General features: G+C 40.2%; 1 protein-coding gene across 1 annotated transcript in view; it reads left to right on the top strand.

Annotated features, from left to right (window-relative positions):
• Nucleotides 1–20,282, top strand: part of sardh (sarcosine dehydrogenase) — a 37,169-nt gene that overhangs the window by 8,882 nt on the left and 8,005 nt on the right. The window contains exons 9-18 of the mRNA XM_075455758.1: nucleotides 2,516–2,645; nucleotides 4,598–4,684; nucleotides 9,122–9,212; nucleotides 9,365–9,506; nucleotides 12,925–13,008; nucleotides 13,200–13,313; nucleotides 13,733–13,871; nucleotides 15,165–15,278; nucleotides 15,675–15,822; nucleotides 18,711–18,804. Of these exons, the coding sequence (XP_075311873.1) occupies nucleotides 2,516–2,645; nucleotides 4,598–4,684; nucleotides 9,122–9,212; nucleotides 9,365–9,506; nucleotides 12,925–13,008; nucleotides 13,200–13,313; nucleotides 13,733–13,871; nucleotides 15,165–15,278; nucleotides 15,675–15,822; nucleotides 18,711–18,804 (1,143 nt within the window). The remainder of the gene's footprint in view (nucleotides 1–2,515; nucleotides 2,646–4,597; nucleotides 4,685–9,121; nucleotides 9,213–9,364; nucleotides 9,507–12,924; nucleotides 13,009–13,199; nucleotides 13,314–13,732; nucleotides 13,872–15,164; nucleotides 15,279–15,674; nucleotides 15,823–18,710; nucleotides 18,805–20,282) is intronic.

Raw genomic sequence — 20,282 nt, 5'->3', positions numbered from 1 at the left:
TGGTTTGACACATGATCAGCTGTTCAGAGGAAGATTGCATTGTTGGATGAACAAATAACAGCGCTGTCCAAACTTTCCTCCTCCATGCTTTTACCTATGCTAATTAGCTGCAGAACCGAGTCCTTCTTTTCTCCATCATCAGAGCAAGTTGAATGAGAGAGCACTTTAAAAGCGTTTGAGGTGCCCTTGAGGCCTCGGCATACTTTTACCATATCAAAGTATATGAGTGCTTCCATCCATCGTAGTTTTGTTCCCATGCACAGGGCTGTGTATTTGGAAGCTTGAAATGAATTTTCATGGCAAAACAACATGTTGTAATGAGAAAACGGTGTTCTTGTGAGGACTTGAAGAGTCGTGTGCCACGCTGCAGCTCCTTTTCTGACAAACTGCAGCGAGTGCAGAGACCTTGTCCTCAAGTGAAGTGAAATATTCTGTTCTTCTCCAGTTTATATTAACTATGCTGCTACTGTCATGCAATTAAACCCTCACAGTATAGTTCTGCTCAGCCATTCAGCAAGCTTAAACATTTTAAGAAGTAATATTTTAAGCTGCTTCCATCCATGGGCACTATGTTGATGATGTTTGAAAACTGTGACCCTAAAGATTCTTATATTATACCTCGTATTATGTCTAGACCAGAAGTTTGCCTTCTTTTCTCCCGTAAACCTTCAGGAAGTCAGGAGAAGTCATATGTGGTGCAGCTGATGATTTGTGATTTAGGACAAACTGAAACCTTCAGTTCTTATGTTAAAAAAAAAATAAAATAAAAAATTTGATAAATTTCATTATTGCAGTAATGAGTAACGAAGACTAATTTTTTTTTTAATGTGCTTTGGCAGCTGTAAAAATGCATTGTTCTAAGCAAAGGAACAAAGACTAGCTCTTTAAGGTGGGGGTGGTGACAATGGGGGTGGGAGGGCTTGGGCTTGACTTTGGAGATGGATCTTTTGAAAGCCATTGATCTAAAAGCTCATCTTATTTACTCTTATGACACCGTATAAATATACTTCATAGTGTCTTCTTTCTTACAGTTTTGTTTTCGTCCTCCACAAGAGCAGTTTACATGTGTTGGCAGGTTTAGTCTTCTGTGTTGGTATTCTGCAATTAAAACTTTTACTTGTTAGTATTTTATGTATACATTTACTCCAAATCTCTGGTCTTACAATATCAATACCATTTGCAAATAAATTAAAGTTTTTTTGTTTTTTTTTCGGTTCCAGGCATCGATGGTATCTTCTTGCTGCTCGCCCTACCTCATGAATTTCTTTCATTTGGTCTACAGACTCCTCAGAGGTTTTACATTTAGAGGATTTCTTTGTGCAGCAGCAGCTTCTTTTGTTCCCCTTCTGTAACTTAGCATTGCTTTGATGTCTTATGGCGAACAGAAGAGTAAAGAGTAGATACAGAAATGAGAATTGGCAGACTAAGTGATGATGAGCTGTATTGATGTCTTGGAAGGGATTGAGAAAACTGTGGGTTTAGGGCTGCTCCTCAGATACTCCAGTGGAGTTAGAGTGCCTGGTAATAATGCTTCTTCACATGAAAGCACCTACAGTCGACTCACGCATTCGTGTGACATTGAAGTCTTATTAAAAACTGAAAATGTCATTAATTGTCAAGAAAGCGGGCCTAAAGTAATTACAATTTATATATATAATTATATATATATATACATGTGTGTATGTCATAGATATGACATATAATTTAATTTAGTTGAAGGAATTACTTTTGTTGGGTAATAACAGATAAAAAAATAAAAAAAAGGATGGCGAAGAGTCGTGTTTGGTATGTTATGGATGGGTAACAAATACAGAGAGAAATACGTGACTGACAAGCTGGACTTCTTTTGAGTTCCCCGAGTCATCCAGATTAGGGCAGTAGGGGAGGATTTTAAGGCAAGGCAGTCTGCACTTTTAAGCATGAGCTGGAGAAGTTAATGGTTACGTTAAGGTTTGGCCATCTCGGAGGGCGTTGCAGGAGTCCAGATGGGAGGAAATGACAGTTTGGACAAAATTCTGAGACGAATGGGTCTGGTCTGATTTGACCACAGATGCAGCATGGTATGTTGTGGCTGCAGTTTGCACCTCAGGTGCACAGTTGGTTGTCTACAGTCACATGTTCGACCAAAGTCACAGTAGTGTTTTCAGTGATATTAAGGAAGAAAAGGGAAACTGGATATTTATCTTTTTTATCATTTATTTTTAGTGCAAGAAAGGTGACATCTAAAAGGAAGACACAAAGCAGAAAAAATGCTAAATTAGATTAAAACCTTTTTTATTCTTCTCATTTGACATGCTCAGTGTTCACTGAGATCAATGCGTTCTTTAAACTGAATATGTATTTTTTATTTTGTAACATGGAATCAGGGTTAACAGTGAGTCCTAAAATCCTATTTGTTTTTGTATACTTAAATGATTTTGAAAATATCAAACAAACTGATAAAATCAAAAAGAAAACATTTATGTGTGGTTATTGAGTGTATGCAAGTCACGTATATATGCCTTTTATTTCCAAGGTATCGGATAAGTTTGCCTTCAGCCTGTTTGACCTGGACTGGGATGTTTTCATGCAACATATTGAGGGCGCAATCAACAGAGTTCCTGTTCTAGAACAAACCGGCATCAAGTCAACTGTCTGTGGACCAGGTACACAAACATTCATATACACAGTTGTGTTTCCATCCCTGTAGGAGAGGTATTGCATTTAGTCTGATGATTTCATGAAGACTTATCCCTTAATAACCACTACTTGCCTGAATCTGCTGCTTATCCTAAGGATGCCTGAATCAGTTATCTAACAATCCTCATCGGGCGATAATGGTTGAATAATTAGATCTGTAGTTGGCCGCTAAAAAGGTCAATAAGAAAAGGCGTTGAGCTGGTCTGTGTTATACTGTATCTCCACACGGCTCAGGGATTCTTCAGATCCAGGCAAAATTGCACACAAATTAAAATCTATTGTTAGGTTTCAGCCGCGAAGCAAGCAATGCTGGCCTTTAATTCAGTATCATTGTCTGCTGAAGAGAAAACTGTCTCGTCCTTTTCGAGTGCTTGCAGGAAATGTAGATTAAGTGAAACTATCACAAACAACAACTGCTATGTTAAAGTCACTGCAGTGAAAGGTTCCCAGCATGTGTTGATTCATCCAAAACCGTCAGTGGAAAGATGCGGAAATCTGATAGCTACTTCAAAATGCAAAGGTTTATTTATTTATTTTTTTCTTTAAGCGTCCAACCCAGATCTGGCATCATCAGTGAAATGCATGACTTGTAAGAAGCAGTTTATCTGTCACAAGCAGCAGATCTTCTGCAGCTGTCAGAGTCGGAGGAGAATTGACACAATAGCAAGAAAATGAAATGTTTTCATCTTTAAAGAACAGCATTTGAACCTAAACAAAATGGGGAAAAGAAAATGGCGGCCAACAGGTACCTTCTTGTTATCTACATTTTCAATATGATTTATTGTTAAATTGGTGTTGTTCACAGGGGCCTAATCCTTGTTCTTAAGGGACCGACACCAACCCGACAATCAGCTGTCGGGCATGTTTGGAGCATCAGTGAATGACTGCTTCATTCTTGTTTTTTTTTTGGGTCACTGTTGTCATACTCTGTCGACATCTTTTTTCCATCGGATTCAACTTGTAGAATCGTCATCATGGCCATCTGTGAAAGAGCTCACCGATGCATACATTATAGAGAAAAGCCCATCCTGGAAATTCATCATGACATTGTGTGTTAAAGCCAGGAACAAGCAAGGATCATGACTATTCTCAGATTGGCCACACTCTAATTTAAAAGGGAAATCTGTCTGTCAAATCTTATTTATTTTCTTCAGACTGCATTTCTCATGAATACCTTAACTGGCAGGCTGTGTGTCATGTTTGTAAAGCAGATGCTTTGATTAGCTAAAGCCTAACTTCCTTTGCAGACATCACATCGAATGGCTGGCTGAGTGAACTGGCTTGTTGCCGTGCTGCCTTGTTTTAGATTGGAATATGGAATGTGATACAGTTGTTAGGAGAGTCAGAATGATTTCATGAGATGAGACGGGTGACATCTGAAACAGTTTTCCACTTAGATTGGTAGACGACTTGGGAAAGGCAAGTTGCATCGGAATTGAGAAGGGGGATATGACTAAGATGGAAAGAAACTGCTAAGTATGAACAGAAATGTAAGACCAGTTCTCCACTGAATGTAAAAACAAATGTGATATCATACCAACCCACTTTGATCCCAAACAAGTCCTCTGAATGATGATGCCGTGGAACATTAGCAACTGTATTTTAGTTACAATTTTTTTTGTTTTTGACATTTCAATCACCGATACTGATGCCTTAATAATTCATCAGCAGTGATCATGAATGTCTCATTGTACAGTAGAGACCTGAAGAGCCAAAAATGTCAGGATTAAGTAGCTCACAGTGAACTGACACAACAAGATGAACAAGATTATGTAATTTGTTCATGATGAACATGAACAAAATACTGTACATTTGCTCTGTCACACTAAGAACAATGTACCTCCTCTGGGACAAGTTTGTGTGGCTTTCATTTGCTGCCACCTTAACTTTAAAAGTTTCTTACCATTTCTGTTTTCAGAATCCTTCACAGCAGACCATAAGCCGCTAATGGGAGAAGCCCCAGAGGTCCGAGGTTTCTTCCTGGGCTGTGGATTCAACAGTGCTGGTATGTCCTGCGTCGATTTGAGATATTATAGTAGAGCACAGGGAGTGAGTAAAAAAAAAAAAAAAAAAGGATTGACAGAAAGGGCAAGGAGGTCTACAGCTTGATAAGATTTATAAGTATTACTTTAAACAAAGGATACATGCCACCAGTCCGTGTACGTGTTAGAATACGCACCACTTTCCTGTAATAAGTCTGAAATGATAACACTAGAAAGATTAAAGATATCATCTAAGGAAGTAAATGACAGTATGAATGGGAAGAAAACATGGTGAAATGGCTGTGAGGGGTTTAAACCAGACTTTGACCTAGTCTTTACCTTCACAAATACAAGTTCATGCACAAACCCAAGTCACTCCATTACTTTCCTGAGTTTAGTTCTCGCATTAGTCGGGGAGGGACGTTGGCATCCAAAAAGACAGAGGGCATAAAGGCTAAAGCAATGACTACAAGCATTAATAAACAGTCTGCATAAGAGTGGAGGGCTGCAGGGTCTAGCTCTGGAGATGTGCAGACAAAAGCTTGGGAGGTGCAGTGAAATAGAGTCTTTATGAGTGGGCATACAGTACTGTGTTGTCAACACTAACACACAATGTCTAGACCTTATGGCAAATGAATAACTGGTCCTTGCTAGTCAGGAGCACCTCCTCCTTTGCTCTATTATCCTCCAGCCACTTACTTTGTAACATTCTGTAATCCTAGAGTCCTTTTGACGCGCTGCCAGGTTGGCAGGGGCTCATACATTCATGTCTGTGAGCTGCAAAATCATTCCATATCTCCACATGTCAAGTATGAACAGTGCTTGTGTTCGTCTTTAGGTATTTAGACAAAAAAAGATAAAAGGTTTATATAATGTCTTGGGCAAAAAAAGGCAAACGTTTATAGTGTTGGTACCTTTACGTCTGAGACACTGTATACCATTTTAATGTTATGTAATCGGTGCAAAAAATCAATATCTTTGAGTTTGGACCAGTTGGTCAAACAAGGCAAGACTTAACCTTGGACTATTGTAAACTGTAATGAGCTTTTTTGTTTTATTCCGAGGCAAACGGTGAGGCCTTTAGCATGTGGGAACGGAACGGTTCTTTCCAAATGGGGGTGGATCTAATTTAAAGTGGATCTATTTTCAAAGTGTGGATCCCCCTCCCTCCCAATCTCTCCCTCATCTGTCACTCTCTCCTCCCCTGCCACTGCTCCCCCTCGGCAAGCCTTCTGTCAGTTTCATATTAACTCTCTGACAGCACACTTAGCTCCAGGCGGTGCAAGAGAAGGGGGATGATTCAGAAAGCGCAGGGTCAAAGTAAATGCACTCACAACTTAAAAAACGAAAAAAAAAAATTCATATTGAAAAAAAAAAAAGAGTTGAGTTCTTAGATAACTTTACTTTTTAAGCCTCCTCACTTGATGGAGTTAATTTTGGTTTCCAAGAAATCATATTTGCTGATTGCTCGGCAGACTGGAAGAAGTTATATTTGTTGCCTGGCAACACTCGATTGCTTATTCTCAGAGTCAGAACCGTCATGTCAAGCACCTAAACACTTAACTTGCAGTGCTTTGTTTATTGTAGTCCTTTCTATGGTTACATAATTGCTTTTAACTGCAGCACCTCTTATGCAGCAGCTTCGAAATCATGCTCAGAATTACAACAATAAGTGTGTTATGCTTTGTACTTCACATTATAGTTAATTGAATTATTCAAGGAAGTACACAATGTTAGGATAGAACCAGCAATGCAAAATGACCTCATCTAGTTGCACTTGTGCTTCCTCTTTCAAGGCTTTTCAAACAGAACTTGACAGTGTTGCCCTCATCTGTTGTTTTAGGTGTATTAACACTTGTTGAGAAGCTTCGATTGTACTTGCATTAACGTAAGTAACAATGTCATCCTCCACCCATCTCTCCGTTCACATTGAGAAAACTGTAGTTATTGGATGTAATTCCAGCTCAGAGTATATGGAGTGAAATGCAGCAGAGGAGAAAAACTACCACAAATTAAAGTGACAGCAAACACAATGGAGATTAAATGAAACAAGTGCAGATAACTGCATTTCGTGCTGTTGAGCCGTTTAAACTCGGCAAGGAAAATCCTTTCCGTGCAACATCCTCAGTCAGAATTTGCCTTAAAATTTAACCCACAGTTACGGTTAACCCATTCAGACCTCAGGTGTTAGTATAGTAGTTATTGTAATACCTAAATATTGTTTGAATTTGCATGCTGTAGGTTTTCTGGAAACCTACAGGAATCGTCTCTGTTCAATAAAGTCTATTTTTCTCAGGCTCTGACAAAACATTAGATTTGAAGTAAATATTTGAGAAGTTGAACCTTTTGGGTTTTGTTGTCAAACACTGACGGCATCTTTATGATGGTCAATATTTAAAAGATAAATCAGTAAATCACTGTGTCTTGAAAATGATGGCACATCCCGATCCAAGTTAGAAATGTAAGAGCCAAAATGCCGTTTCAGGTCTGAAAGGGAATATGTTTTTTGTTTTTTTTAAGGTTCACATTCTGAAGGTTTGATATTTGTACGGTAAATGTGAAAGGTAAACCCAGCAGCCTGCCAGCTTATCATGTCAATTCCCGACTTGGTAATTGGTTTATTTTAGCAGTGTTTGTTGGTGGATTTCAAAGTCCCGGATTTGCATTGACACAAACCCTATGTGCCTATGTGGCTGACAAATGACTGTTGAAGCTTTATTCCTTCGAAACATGTCAGTTGAAGCTGTCCGATAATGTTGTGGGGTATGATTATAAAGCGTCATGAAATGAACATCTTTTTACTCTGAACTCAGTCTGCCTCTGTTTATCCCTGAGTTTTTTGTCATACAGTGTAACAGCCAGTCAAAGCAGACCCTAATTTGTTGATTCAAATGCCAAAAACTGCATTATCTTGAACAGTTTGAGGGTTGCTCTAAAAGTGAAAAAACTTGCCCTGGTTTTGTAGCCATTTTGTACCAGGATTAATTTTTGCATTCTGTAATCTATTTGCATACTTAAGGTGTGGACATAAAATCATGTAGGGCAATAGTCAAATGGCCAGGTTTGAACTGTTAACTGTTTTGGTCCAAGTCATTTGTGTTTATCCCAAGGTGGCTTAATATAAAATTGTGTGTTTCTTACCTGCCTAAAACTGTCTTTTGACTTGGTGGCAGCATCACTGTAAATATCAGAGGGGAGAAGGAATGTAAGAGAATATGAGATGATAATTTTGAGAAACTATCCAGGCAAATATTTGCACAACTGAAATGAAAAGCAATAGAGCCAGACACATGCAGTGAGGAAGGAAAGAGGGAGCATGGAGGGGATGACACGATACGTGGAGGCACAAGCTTGAGTGCTTGCATGCACACGCCCACTCCTCACTGTGGTCATCTCAGGTGACATTTATCAGTGACACCTCGCCTCACTGGTTGTCACCACTTTGTCCTGGGAGAGCTCCATCATTCTCTTCCTACTTTCCTCCCTTTATCTCTCAATCCATCCATCCATCCAGCTGGCCAGCCAGCCATTCAAATGTCCTCTCGGGCTCTGAGTGGCGACGCCTGCAGAGGAGTGAAGTAATGAGAAATGGAGGAAGAGGACAGGCTGTGAGAGATGGAGATGGAGGGATGCAAGGACTCGGTGCCCGTGCGGCCGCATGCCGATGTTGTGCTTGCATCACATGCAAGCGTATGCAGAATGCAGATTACGAGCATGGGGGGGGGGGGGGTGTTGCTGAAAGGGCCCAGCTCGTTAACCAAGCAGTGATGGGACTTGACGGATTACAGCACTGAGTTGCCATCGTTTGTTTGCTGATTAGTTTGAAACAAACAGAATGAAGAGGTCAGGTTGCTCGGGGGATCCTCTGAGCAAGAGTCAAATGATGGAACAAAGGTCAACAGAAATCCTCTGTGGCTCAGATGTCACAAACAGGCTGTGGCAGAGGACAAAACCTGCTTGTTCTTTTTTTCCTCAAGTTGATGAGACTTGCTCACAGACCTTCCGACAGTTTATAGTTGAGCAAAAAGGGAACAGAGCCCCTGTTGCTTGCACAGATTTTTTTCACTCATATCCTATTTGGTCAATCAGTTAATCAATTATCACTAATTGTCACACGTACACGATGTAGATTATAAACATCCATCACAATTTCATACAGTCCAAGGTGACATCTTTGTTCTGTTTGACTATCGGTCCTTGTGATATATCACTGTCACCCTGAACGCAGGGACACTGCGGTGGGTATTTTTAATCTTTATCTGACATTTCATTCAAACCATGATTAATCAAAAGCAGATATATGCTGCAGTCCTTGTCCACAACCCAATAATTATCAGTTTAAATGGGTCATGGATAGAATCGGCAAACATGCTTGATAAATGACTTCTTTGAGAATGATGCTGTTCAGGTATTGATGCTTTTAATAGCATTTCTGTCTCTTCCGTGCTTTTCTCTGTTAGGTATGATGCTGGGAGGTGGCTGTGGGAAAGAGCTGGCTCACTGGATCATAAATGGCCGCCCTGAAAAGGACATGTATGGATATGACATCAGGTACATCAATGCACACAAATATTCAAAGGCTTCCAGCTGTTATTTCAGCAAAGGGCACCAGGAAGCACAATAATAATGAAGTGGTAATGAAGTCTGTGGGACTGTAACTTTTAATGAACGCTTATCTTTTGAATTCTCCTCCCTCCTGTCAGGCGTTTTCATAACTCGCTGACAGACAACAAACACTGGATCAGAGAGAGGAGCCATGAGTCATATGCTAAAAACTACTCTGTGGTGTTCCCCTTTGATGAGCCGCTGGCCAGTCGAAACATGAGGAAGGACCCTTTCCATCAGGTAGATAAGAAGTTTTATCTCCGCTGCAGTCAGTTAATCATGATGTTTCACGATGAGTTCAAGGAAATAGACCTTATGTGCTCTGTCTGCTGTGTGTCGGAAAGACTCCATTTCTATTTCGTTTGTTGGATCATTTGGATCAAAACAGAGATTAAAAGTTCAAACAGCTAACCCTTATGAAGGTAAGGTTGGCAGAGGAACAGTACAGGAAAGATGAGACTACCAACAATGTACTGATGTATTTTAACTTGATCTGAAAACAATGACATCACTCACATACTCGAGATAGGGTAAGCAGAGTAGCTTAACAGAAATTTTCAGAACCTGTGTCAGTGAGATTTCCTATCATAGATGTAACCAGTTTCCTTCCAAGGTTGCCGAATTCTCATGAGATTCAAGGTAACACGAGTGAATTCATAGTCAGACTCAAAAATCAATATCAGCAGAACATGTCCTAGATTATGCGTAGAAAAGTGTATTCTGTGTGGAAGCCTTTAAGCCTTGGCATTTTAAAGGGCCACCTTGTAAAACAAATAGAAACTAAATGTGTACATTTTCCTTGACACTGTTAATGCTCGGACCGTAGTATCCTTGCTCTCTACTTGTCTCCTTTCCTCTACTTCCACTCACATTCCACATCTTAAATACAAAACTGTGTGAATGGAGAAGGTAAAGAGAGGAAATGAGGATCTTCACACTGAAACATGACTTATGTTTAAGGCTTGAAACTGTTTGTTGTTGGGGGGAAATGTTTGGGAACTGTAGGTATCCTATACTACTTTTTTTTTTTTTTTTGTCCCCCTTTAAATACCCTAAAAAGTATCTTGTGACAACTCCAGTTATCTTTCATGACTTTCTGTTTTAACACATTGCACGAATCCTCCACCACCCCTTTTTTTAGTATGTTTACATCTCTGCTACCCTCTTATTACCTTTCTGCCTTTTCGTCCCTTCTACCTCTTTCTTACTCATTCTGTTTCGTCTGATCAAATCTAGAGGCACATGGCTGATTCAGGTTCAGACAGAAGGCAGTTAGCAGTGTAATTACCCCCAGCAGCTACATTTACTAATACAGTCTCTACCAGCATGACTATGAATGATACACTCGGCTTTGGTAGCCTGGTCTTGAATGTTTCTCAGCTTCGCTTCTCTCCTTAGCTCAGCACAAAATTCTAATGGCCAACACGCTTTATGCATTAATGATCCACTTAGACATGTTTTCTTGTACCAGACTTCATTTAAATTGTAACTGTTGAAAATTTAACCCTTGCACTTATATGTAGGCTATTTTTTCAGATCAGATTACTGTCACACAAACTCCATTAGCAATGTTGTCAGTGTGTTTTGTAGCTCACGTCCCGTGCTCTCTTAAAGCTTGTTTTATTTAGCTTCCCTGACACTTTGCATGCATGATTAAGATATCTTGCAGGGCCTCTTTCAAGATGGGCTTTTTAAAAAAAAAAAAAAAAAAAAAAAGATTTATCCAGAATGAGCACCGAAATAAAAAGTAGGGCTAGGCGAGTTAACTCGTTATTATCGCGTTAACTCATTGATTATTTAACGTCAACAAATATTTTATCGCTTATTAGCGTAGGTTTTATTTATTTTATTTTGTAAAAGTCTGTTGCTCACAGGGTTTTATTTTTTAAAAGTCTGTTGCTGTCTGCTGCGGAACCGGAAAAGGAAGTAATTGGTGGATCCACCAAACATGGAGAAGGGTACGGAACTTTTACTCGGCCATTTTCATTTTAAAGTTCTTCTAGACGGCGGAGTCGACAGAACCAAAGTCATCTGTAAACACTGCCAAGTTGAATTGTCTTATCACCGTAGTAGTTCCAGTCTAAAATATCACTTAAAGGCAAAACACACAATTGATACCAGCAAGTCATTCAAGGAAACAGACAGTGGAGCGAGGCTTCTACATAAAAACTACATAAAAATGCTGATGTTAAAAATGTGTTTGCACAACAAATGTTATGGCACTTTCATTTATATGGCAGCACATTTAAAATAAAACTAAATGCTAAAAGCTACACACTACTTTTGAATTCATTTTTGGATTTTGCGTACAAATGCGATTAATCATGATTAATCAGGTAAATCATGTGATTAATTAGATTAAAGATTTTAATCGTTGCTCAGCCCTAATAAAAAGATACAGAGAATGACTGGTAAACCTTTTTTTTTTTTTTTTTTTTTTTTTTCACAAAGCGGTTGGTATTCTCATGAGGAATTTCACAGACAAATAGAAAAAAGAATAAAGGGGGGAAATAAACCAAGCAGCTGAAACACTTGGATGAAAATTGGATTGTTTTCTCAATTTATTACATTTCAGGTTTTTTAAAAGACCTCAACCTGCTTTAAGAGGATCTACTGCATCTTTTTATTTATTTTTTAACATTTTAAACAGGAAAATGGTCAAATCTATTATAGCAAGAGGTATGCTCAAGGGGTTGATATGGCTTTCACGCTGTCTCTGTGCAAATAATGCGACTGTCTACTTCTAATAACCATTACAGAGTTATTTCAGAGCCATCTCTGACACTGCTGCTCACATGTTTTCTCCACCTCGGTAGCACAGATGGTAAATATAGCTTGGTGTGGGAAGTTTTGGCAAGAGACAGCTTGATGCCTGCTTGGGGGAGCGCAAAGCAGAACATACCTACCAACTGTGGGCGACTGTCAGTTTTAACAAGGAGGATGGAGAGCCCTGAAATATCTTTTCTAAGCACTGTCCGAGAGTTAAGAGGTGTTCTGTTTTTGCAGTAGTTTATGCTAAACGGACAGCTTCTCAATTGTTAGATGAGGTTTTTGATATTTTGCCCAGTTCTGTGTTTCCTTTTTGCTTTAGATTATCCAAGGACTAAAGCTGCACTTATCATGTATATTCATAATTGCATTCTATTAAATGTCCGTAGCGTGAAAGGAGGGCTGTATCTAGTCATTATTTATCACAACATCCCTGTCACTACCTGATGTGAGTCATTGCCTTCTGTGACACACAAGTTCAACCTAGATGGCAGCAATGCACATGAGCGGCCAAAGAATCTTCCCCGTTTTTTATATACAGGGTAAGGGATGGGCAGATGTTTGTTTGATATATGATAAAAAAAAAAAGAGAGCTAACGGGAACGAGAATCGTGCACTTACATCCCACAGGTGGTCAGAAACACTCTTCCATCTGTCTGATGTGCAAGTTAGCAACCGTTTGCTAGCAAGTTCACAGATGCTTCCTAATATTGGCATAAGTGTTCTGTTATACAGTAACTGAACCCTGGGTGGAGAGCACGTCAGTGGAGTTGATGGAAAAATCCAAACTGACCACCGTATTTATTGCAGCTGACATGTTTTTCACACAGCTTTGCATGTGCCACGCTGATTTTTTTCTCCACTTCGTTTCTGTGTGCAATTGTTTCAGGTGCTGACAGAACAGGGCTGTGTGTTCCAAGAGCGACATGGCTGGGAGAGACCCGGCTGGTTCAACAAAGACGGAGCTGCTCCTGTAAGAGGAGCCCTTATAACACATGCATTTACACAGCACACAGTTGCATACACACCAGTAATTGGCTTCTGCATAGTGACAAAAGTAATTTGGAAACATAAACAATGCTGGATAGTGACTGATGGAGCTCAATGACTGCCAGTAGTGGATGACACTACCTCTAATGGTTTGATTGTCTGTGTTATTGAAAGGTTAAAGACTACGATTATTATGGAGCTTACGACCTCAAGAAGAATGTCAACTACAAATACAATGAACTCCTGGGCAAAGAGTACACCTTTGACTTCCCTCCACATCATGATGCGGTAAGATACTAAGAGGAAATATTCGAGCTTATGTTTGTGTCCAGTGGGACCGTCTGGTGTACAATCTCCTGATTTTTCTCAAACACCGAATGGTCAGGTAAGAACATATGCTATCATGGGAACTGGCCATGGATATAAGTCATGAACATGTGATTGTGATGAGTACAGTCAGCCAGTTTAGTGGTGATGTAAGATTTTTTGAGAGACCAAACTAACCCAGCAGCTTGACAGATAGGGGAGACTGACGACCTTGATGTAAAAATATCCCTGTTAGCTTGACGTTCATTTCACTTCTGTGATGAATTCTGCCCTCTGGGATGTAGCTATGATACATAGTCATTGCACATGTCGTCAAAGACGGGGCAACATTTTTATTTCACGAGTATATTGAATGTGTGTGGTGTTTTTTTTACATGCAGATAAAGAGCGAGTGCCTCTCGTGTAGACATGGCGTAGCTGTGTTTGACATGTCCTACTTTGGAAAGTTCTATCTCACCGGACCAGATGCCAAGAAGGCAGCAGATTGGCTCTTCTCAGCTGATGTCAACAAGAAGCCAGGTCGGTTTTAGCAAACACACAGAAACACACACACAGATGGTAGAAAAGATGGACATAATCAAGAAGGAGAAGACATGGATGGAGGCAATAAAAGGATTCCAGCATCAGAGAAAAACAGCCCGCTCCACTACAAAAAACTCAGAATACCATTTGTAAATGCCAGCATGCAGTGTGTGAGGGGTTTTGGTGGTAGGGGTGACAAGAGTGTGTTTTTGCCTCACTATTCCATCATATGCATGCTCTCTGTAGTGACAGGTGTATACGTTTGTAATTCACCTTACCTCTTCTTCTAGGCAGTGATTAACTCACTGTCGTAATTTGAAAATAAGATCAAGCGAGGAAGGGGATAAAGATTACTTTTTTTTAATTAAAAATGTTATTTTTTGTTCTTATTGAACCTTAATTTAATGAGGCTAGTCATTAAGAACCAGTTTTTATTTACAAAGATGACCACAACAGCCCTTTTTGATGCCTCTGACACTAAATCTGGAACGATGCACGTAAACACTTAAAACCTTGTCTCCACATATGCGTGTGTGCGTGTTCGTATGCGAATCAACAGGAAGTTCTTTCATTCTCATGGGAATCCCTATAACTCCATGACAAATGTGCCAAATTCTGACTTACGATTTGATTGAAAATTTTAACTTCCACAGTCAATGGTAAAGAGACCTCTCTTCCTGCCAAGAAGTTATAAAAACAAAGTAGCTGACAGCCTAACAAACTACTCGCATGACAAGCTGTTACTAAACACTTAACGCCTCCTCTGCTGTATTCATTTGAAATCCCTTGTGATCATAATTGGATAGAAACCCTCCTCTTATTAACAGGGCTGTTATAGTCAATGACCATACCATATGAAACGGGAGACTTGACGGATTTGAGATGATTCAGACTTTAGTTCTCAGCAGGCTTACTTACAGCATGTTTCAGGAACACATTTCCTCACAACTTTTGTCATCATACTTCTCAAATGAAGCTGTAACATACAGTAAATCCTCTGTGTCTTTTTGTAAGGCTTATTATGGGTAATCGTTGCACCTGCAGTATGGCTCATATTTAAGTTGTTTCCTTGCAAAGTTTTTCACGGCTTGTCGAGACCTTGGTGACATGAAAGTACTTAGAATTTATTTTCTTTTCACATGCGTCCATGCCAGAAGACACAGTCACGTGTAATAGTCAGTAACAAGATTTGGGATTAAATTTTTTCTTTTTTTTTTTTTTAGACATACTTAAGTATTTGTATGTGAAATTGTCCACAGTTTTTGATTAGTGTGCGTTTGTGTGTTTCAGGCTCCACCGTTTATACATGTATGTTGAATAAAAGAGGAGGGGCGGAGGCTGACCTAACAGTGAGCAGACTGGAGTCTGGTGCTGCCAACCTGCCCCTGGCACCAGAATCCAATGGTAAGACACAAAACGTTCCCTTCTCTTTATATGATGCCACTTCCTCTGAAAGCCCAAAATGACAAAACACACACACACACATACACGCAAAGATGGAAGTCTGAGACATTACATGGCACGAGCCATTGATTTATATTGCCTCCATCTTTTTGAATCGGGAGAGAAAAAAGGATAATTAATTAGATTTAATTAATGAGTTTAGTGAAACACCATTTTAGGTGGTAGGATTAACCTAGATTCACTTGAATGCCAGAAATGGATATACGACTGTTAAGTTAGTTATTTTTTTATAGAATTCTACATTGTATCGTTTTAAGTAGCCCTGCGATGGACTGGCGACCTGTTTATCTCTCCAGCCTGCAAACTTGCCCTTATCACCATCTTCCTTTGCTCCAGGTGATGTGTACTACCTGGCTATTGGAGGAGGTGTCGCAGAACACAACTGGAACCACATAAGAACAGTTATTCAGGACCAAGGCTTTCGATGCCAGCTGACAGACCATTCGGAAGACATGGGAATGATCAGCATCCAGGGACCCAAGAGGTAAGAAGGAATAGGTTGGACTTAAGGTAGGGGGTACGGCAGGACTGAGTTACACCAAAGCGTGAAACGAATAAGAACACTGTGTGGGTGGAATGCATGAGAAATTTTGGTCTAAAAATGGGTTCTGATTCATATCTGGGAACAAGAGGTAGAAGAAGCTATTTGATTGTGGTATGGGCATAAGAATAGGAGGTGAGGGCATGGATTGTGGTGGAATGAAAAGTGGTGAAAAAGGTATGTAGCCATGAGTTGTTGTAGACAGACTGGGCAGATTTGACTGTGCTCAAAATCATTTTAAAAAAGCAAGAGCAGCTCTAGAACATCATTCACTGAACAGATGGAACTAAGACCAACCTGCAACACAAGAAGAAGAAGAAATTAGTGTGGAGAAGGCTGAGACCGTGGCTCATTATCCAAAGCATGCAACATCATCTGTAAAACAAATGGTTTCAGTGTGATGGTATGAGCATCTGTGGCTTCCAGTGCCACTGAGTCACTAGTGTTTATTAATGATGTAGCAGGAGATAAGCAGCCGGGTGAATTTTAAAGAGCTGCCTGCTCAGATTAAGCCAATGACGCTAAATTGATTGGACGGCACTTCAGAATACAGATGGACAATGAAACTACTCTTCAGTTTAGATCCCAATACCCCCAAATCAAAATTTGGTACTCATCAAGAAGAGCTCAAAGGTGCTGGATAAATGTATGATTTGGTGTCCGAGCATCAGTGTCCGTTATTAGATGAACTGTAATCGAAATGAATCCTATAATCTTTGCCTGCATCACCTTCCAAACTGACTCTCAGTGTAAACCTTTCTCATGTAGGAATAGTATTGTCCACAGATTAAGCTGCGACAGCAATGATTTGATATATTTGAATGAATGGGTCAAAAAGTAGCAGGCAGGTTTGAAAGCCTGTTCGTTGAACTCTTAAAGCATTCAGCCCCCCGCTGTCTGTGTCATGGCTTGGGTGTTGCTCAATGCTTTTCTCAGGGTAAACTGGACGTTTGTATCAGATTGCTTGTAATGTTTTCTATGTAAAACCCATTAATTATCTTGATTGTTGCATTTTATATCATAGTTTTTTCCAAACACATTCTCTCTTCAACTCAAGTTTTTTCCAGTTTTCATTTTATTTTGTTATTATTATTATTTTTTTTAAATAACTTTACCTCAACCAAATATGTTACACTACTCCCATTTTTAACCTAATCCACCAAAGCTATCCTGTATGGATGATAGTTTGAGGTGTTCAGGTAAAAAAAAAACGTGTTGCAGATTTGGACATGGGTGGTAATCCAAGCTTGTCACTTTCATCTTGCTTCCCACAGCTTTGTTCTTTGTTCTCCACTCGGAGCGCAAGTCAGACTGCCTTTACGTCTTCCTGATCTCATTCTCTGCTCACCACATCTATCGTTTACTCCCCTCTTTCCTCCTCTCCTCCCCACCTAGCTGGCCTCTGTCTTTGTTCTTCCCTCTCACCAGCACAAGTTTTGTCCACTCCGTTTCTGTGTGTGGGCTTAGTCGATTCCTTTCCCTTGAGGCTTTTCTCTGCTCTTGTTCTCCTAAGTTTCTTTTCTTTCAGTCTCTTTAGTAGATCATATCTATCTCTATATCCCTCTTTTCGCACCCCCTCACTGCTCAGTCACCTATTCTTTGTCCCCTCTTCCTTAACTTCCAGATATTCTATCCTTCTAGCTTACGTCAAACCAGAAATGATTGTGTCTGTAGTATCAGTAACTAAGTATACGTGTATTTATGTTATTACACATAGACATGTTCATAATGGATTCCATTAGGATGTTTTTTAGCATCCAAAGTGCATTCATCCTGTTGTTGTAGTTTCATCTGTAGAGGTTTTCCTCTGTCTGTCTGTGTGTGTGAGAGTCTGTAAGTGGATTTCATAGACAAGATTGGCTCACTCTTCCAGTCTTACTCTTTTGTTTTCTCACAAAGTAAATTGAGCCCTGTAAGGCTTGAGGACAGAGGCGATTACAGTGTTTATGGAAATGCGATTGACTTTTTTCTCTCCACATGATTTCTCATTCAAATCCTCCAGAGAGTGGAGTCTTGGAGCTTGCAGTTTTTTTGCTTCTCTTACACAGCTTGGCAGTATCCTCCAAAAAGGGTGAAACTAGTGCTCACTCATTCGCTTTGTAATTATGAACCATATGTATAATTGATGAAATTATGTGATGTCCTATGTGTATGCATCCCCATATCCGACAGTTAAGTGGCAAGTCAGGGAAACAAATTGGTGGTTACAAGTGCTCTCATCCCAAATGTGCGTGCACACACGTACACACACCATTTTCTGACTATATATAGCTAATTGCCCTTTGCACTTTGGCTCTTGAGTTCACTGAAGAAAGGGAGGAAAGAAACTGAAGGACATCTCCTCCCCTCACATATTCACATTTGTACACATTTCTTCACATTTCTACATCTGCATCGCATCTGTTGCTTTGTAGAAGAAAACACTCCCACACAGATGGACAGTCACAACCTGAACCCTTCCCCAAATATCTGGAGCTCTAGCCACAGCACTACAAAAATATCTTTTTGAGAAGGCTTCGCACATTGTTTTCTGTATCCTCCCACTCACAAACATAAGTAAGAAAGTGAGCTAAACTTAGTCTCTCCTTTTTTTTTCTTCTGCTGACTCAATCCTTATGTAATATTGATTTACGTGTGTGAGAGTTTGTGGGAGAAGAAGAGTTTGTACATTTTCTCATAATTCCAGTATTATTAGGAGGGAGAAATGTGTTTTTAAAAAATGTTAAAAAAAAAAGGTTGATTTTCTCTACAACAGCTGCCTAGATGGAAATAAAGAGCCTTGCCTGCCACCGTTTTGTCATTTTTCTTTGTATTTTCCTCTACATTTACAGCCGAGAGGTATTGCAGGAGGTTTTGGACACAGACCTGAGCAATGAAGCTTTCCCCTTCTCTACCCACAAAGTTGTCCAGGCAGCAGGACATCAGGTGACAACACGAATGCACACAACATGTTACGTCTGTCCAAATTTTCCCCTCCCTCCTTTCACCTTCAACCTCTTCCTTCCACAACCTGCGAGGTGTAAGAATAAGAACTGAATACACTGCCGATCTTAACAAGAGCTGAGAATATCATACATTTACTCCCTGCTGCATTATTCAGTCTTCATTTGTGAACTCATCCTCCTGCCTAAACCGAGTGTCTCTGACCTCCAACAAAGAGGAGCATGCTGTACGGACACCTGCTGCGACACATATGTTCACACACCCTCGATCTGTCTGAGTTACTCTTGCGTGAATTATGCAGCACCATGGTGATTGCATTCAACATCTTCTTGCAGCTCTGCAGGAGTGTTTTTGCATGTGTGCAAATGTTTCGCTTGTGGTGTGCTCCAGCTGGTGGTTGGCCTTGTCTGGGTGACATTTTAATGGCTGCACTGCTGTGAGAGCAGAGCCCTTCCTGCTCTCTGCGCTCCTCGTAGCTCATTAGACTCTCTCTGTCTCTTTCTATTCCCATTATTTACCATCTGAAGGGGGTGCGCCTGCGTTCATGTTTGTTTGTGTTCTGGTATGTGTGTCTGTGTTTGTTTATGCCGTGTATGAGTGCCATTGCGCATGAGTCACTTGTGCCTCTGGTGTGCGTTGCAAATAAGTGCAGGCATACATGTACTGTCCTCTCTGGGGCTTCGCAACGTACATATGGGACCCAGAGTGATCCCTGATTGGACAGATGGCCTTGCTGTCATTCTGCCCACCGGGGAAACTGCTAAGAAAGTTTCCTCTCCTCATTTTTTACTCACCCAATGCTTCTTCTTTGTCGCACTCCTCTCTCCATTAGGTTTATTTGCATCCAGACAACTGAAGGCATTTATCAACAATTCTCATGCTATTTCTGTTACTGATGTCGAGTGAGAAATATTCGACACAGTCAACCTTGTTCTGCCTCTCTATAACTGCTTTTTAGTGTTTGCTGTCAAATCGGCATCGTTGAAGGTCTACATAGTCACGTAATGTAGATGTGAAACGATAATGTTGCGACGAATGTAGCAAGAAAGCAAACATGGACGTTGTGACGGGCTTTGCAGACATTGCTCAGACCACAAGTGTGTGATTTAAGGCCCAGCGAAACGATTGCACTTGTGATCATGACTTTTCAGGTTTAGCCAGATAATATTCCTCCTACAAAAATAACCCCGACTTTTTTTTAACATTGTAAGACTGCGACATGCTTGGAAAGTATTATGCCTGAAAAGATGAAGTGGCAAGAGACGTGCTGCCCAGTTCTCCTCATTTGTCCCCCCGTGATGAACAGTTGTGGGTAATTTTTCCACTGCTTCTGTGCAGCGTATTAAAGCAGCTTGTAGTATTTTAAGGGGATTAGTGCGCGTCTTTAATTCTAGTTAGAAAGACTGAGCCAACTTCAGTTTATGTCTGTGAAATTGAGGTTCTCCGGAAGTTGTGGCCAG

This window comes from Odontesthes bonariensis, chromosome 22 (assembly GCF_027942865.1).
Source record: "Odontesthes bonariensis isolate fOdoBon6 chromosome 22, fOdoBon6.hap1, whole genome shotgun sequence".
Taxonomy (NCBI): domain Eukaryota; kingdom Metazoa; phylum Chordata; class Actinopteri; order Atheriniformes; family Atherinopsidae; genus Odontesthes; species Odontesthes bonariensis.
This window is presented reverse-complemented; position numbering and strand designations above follow the sequence as displayed.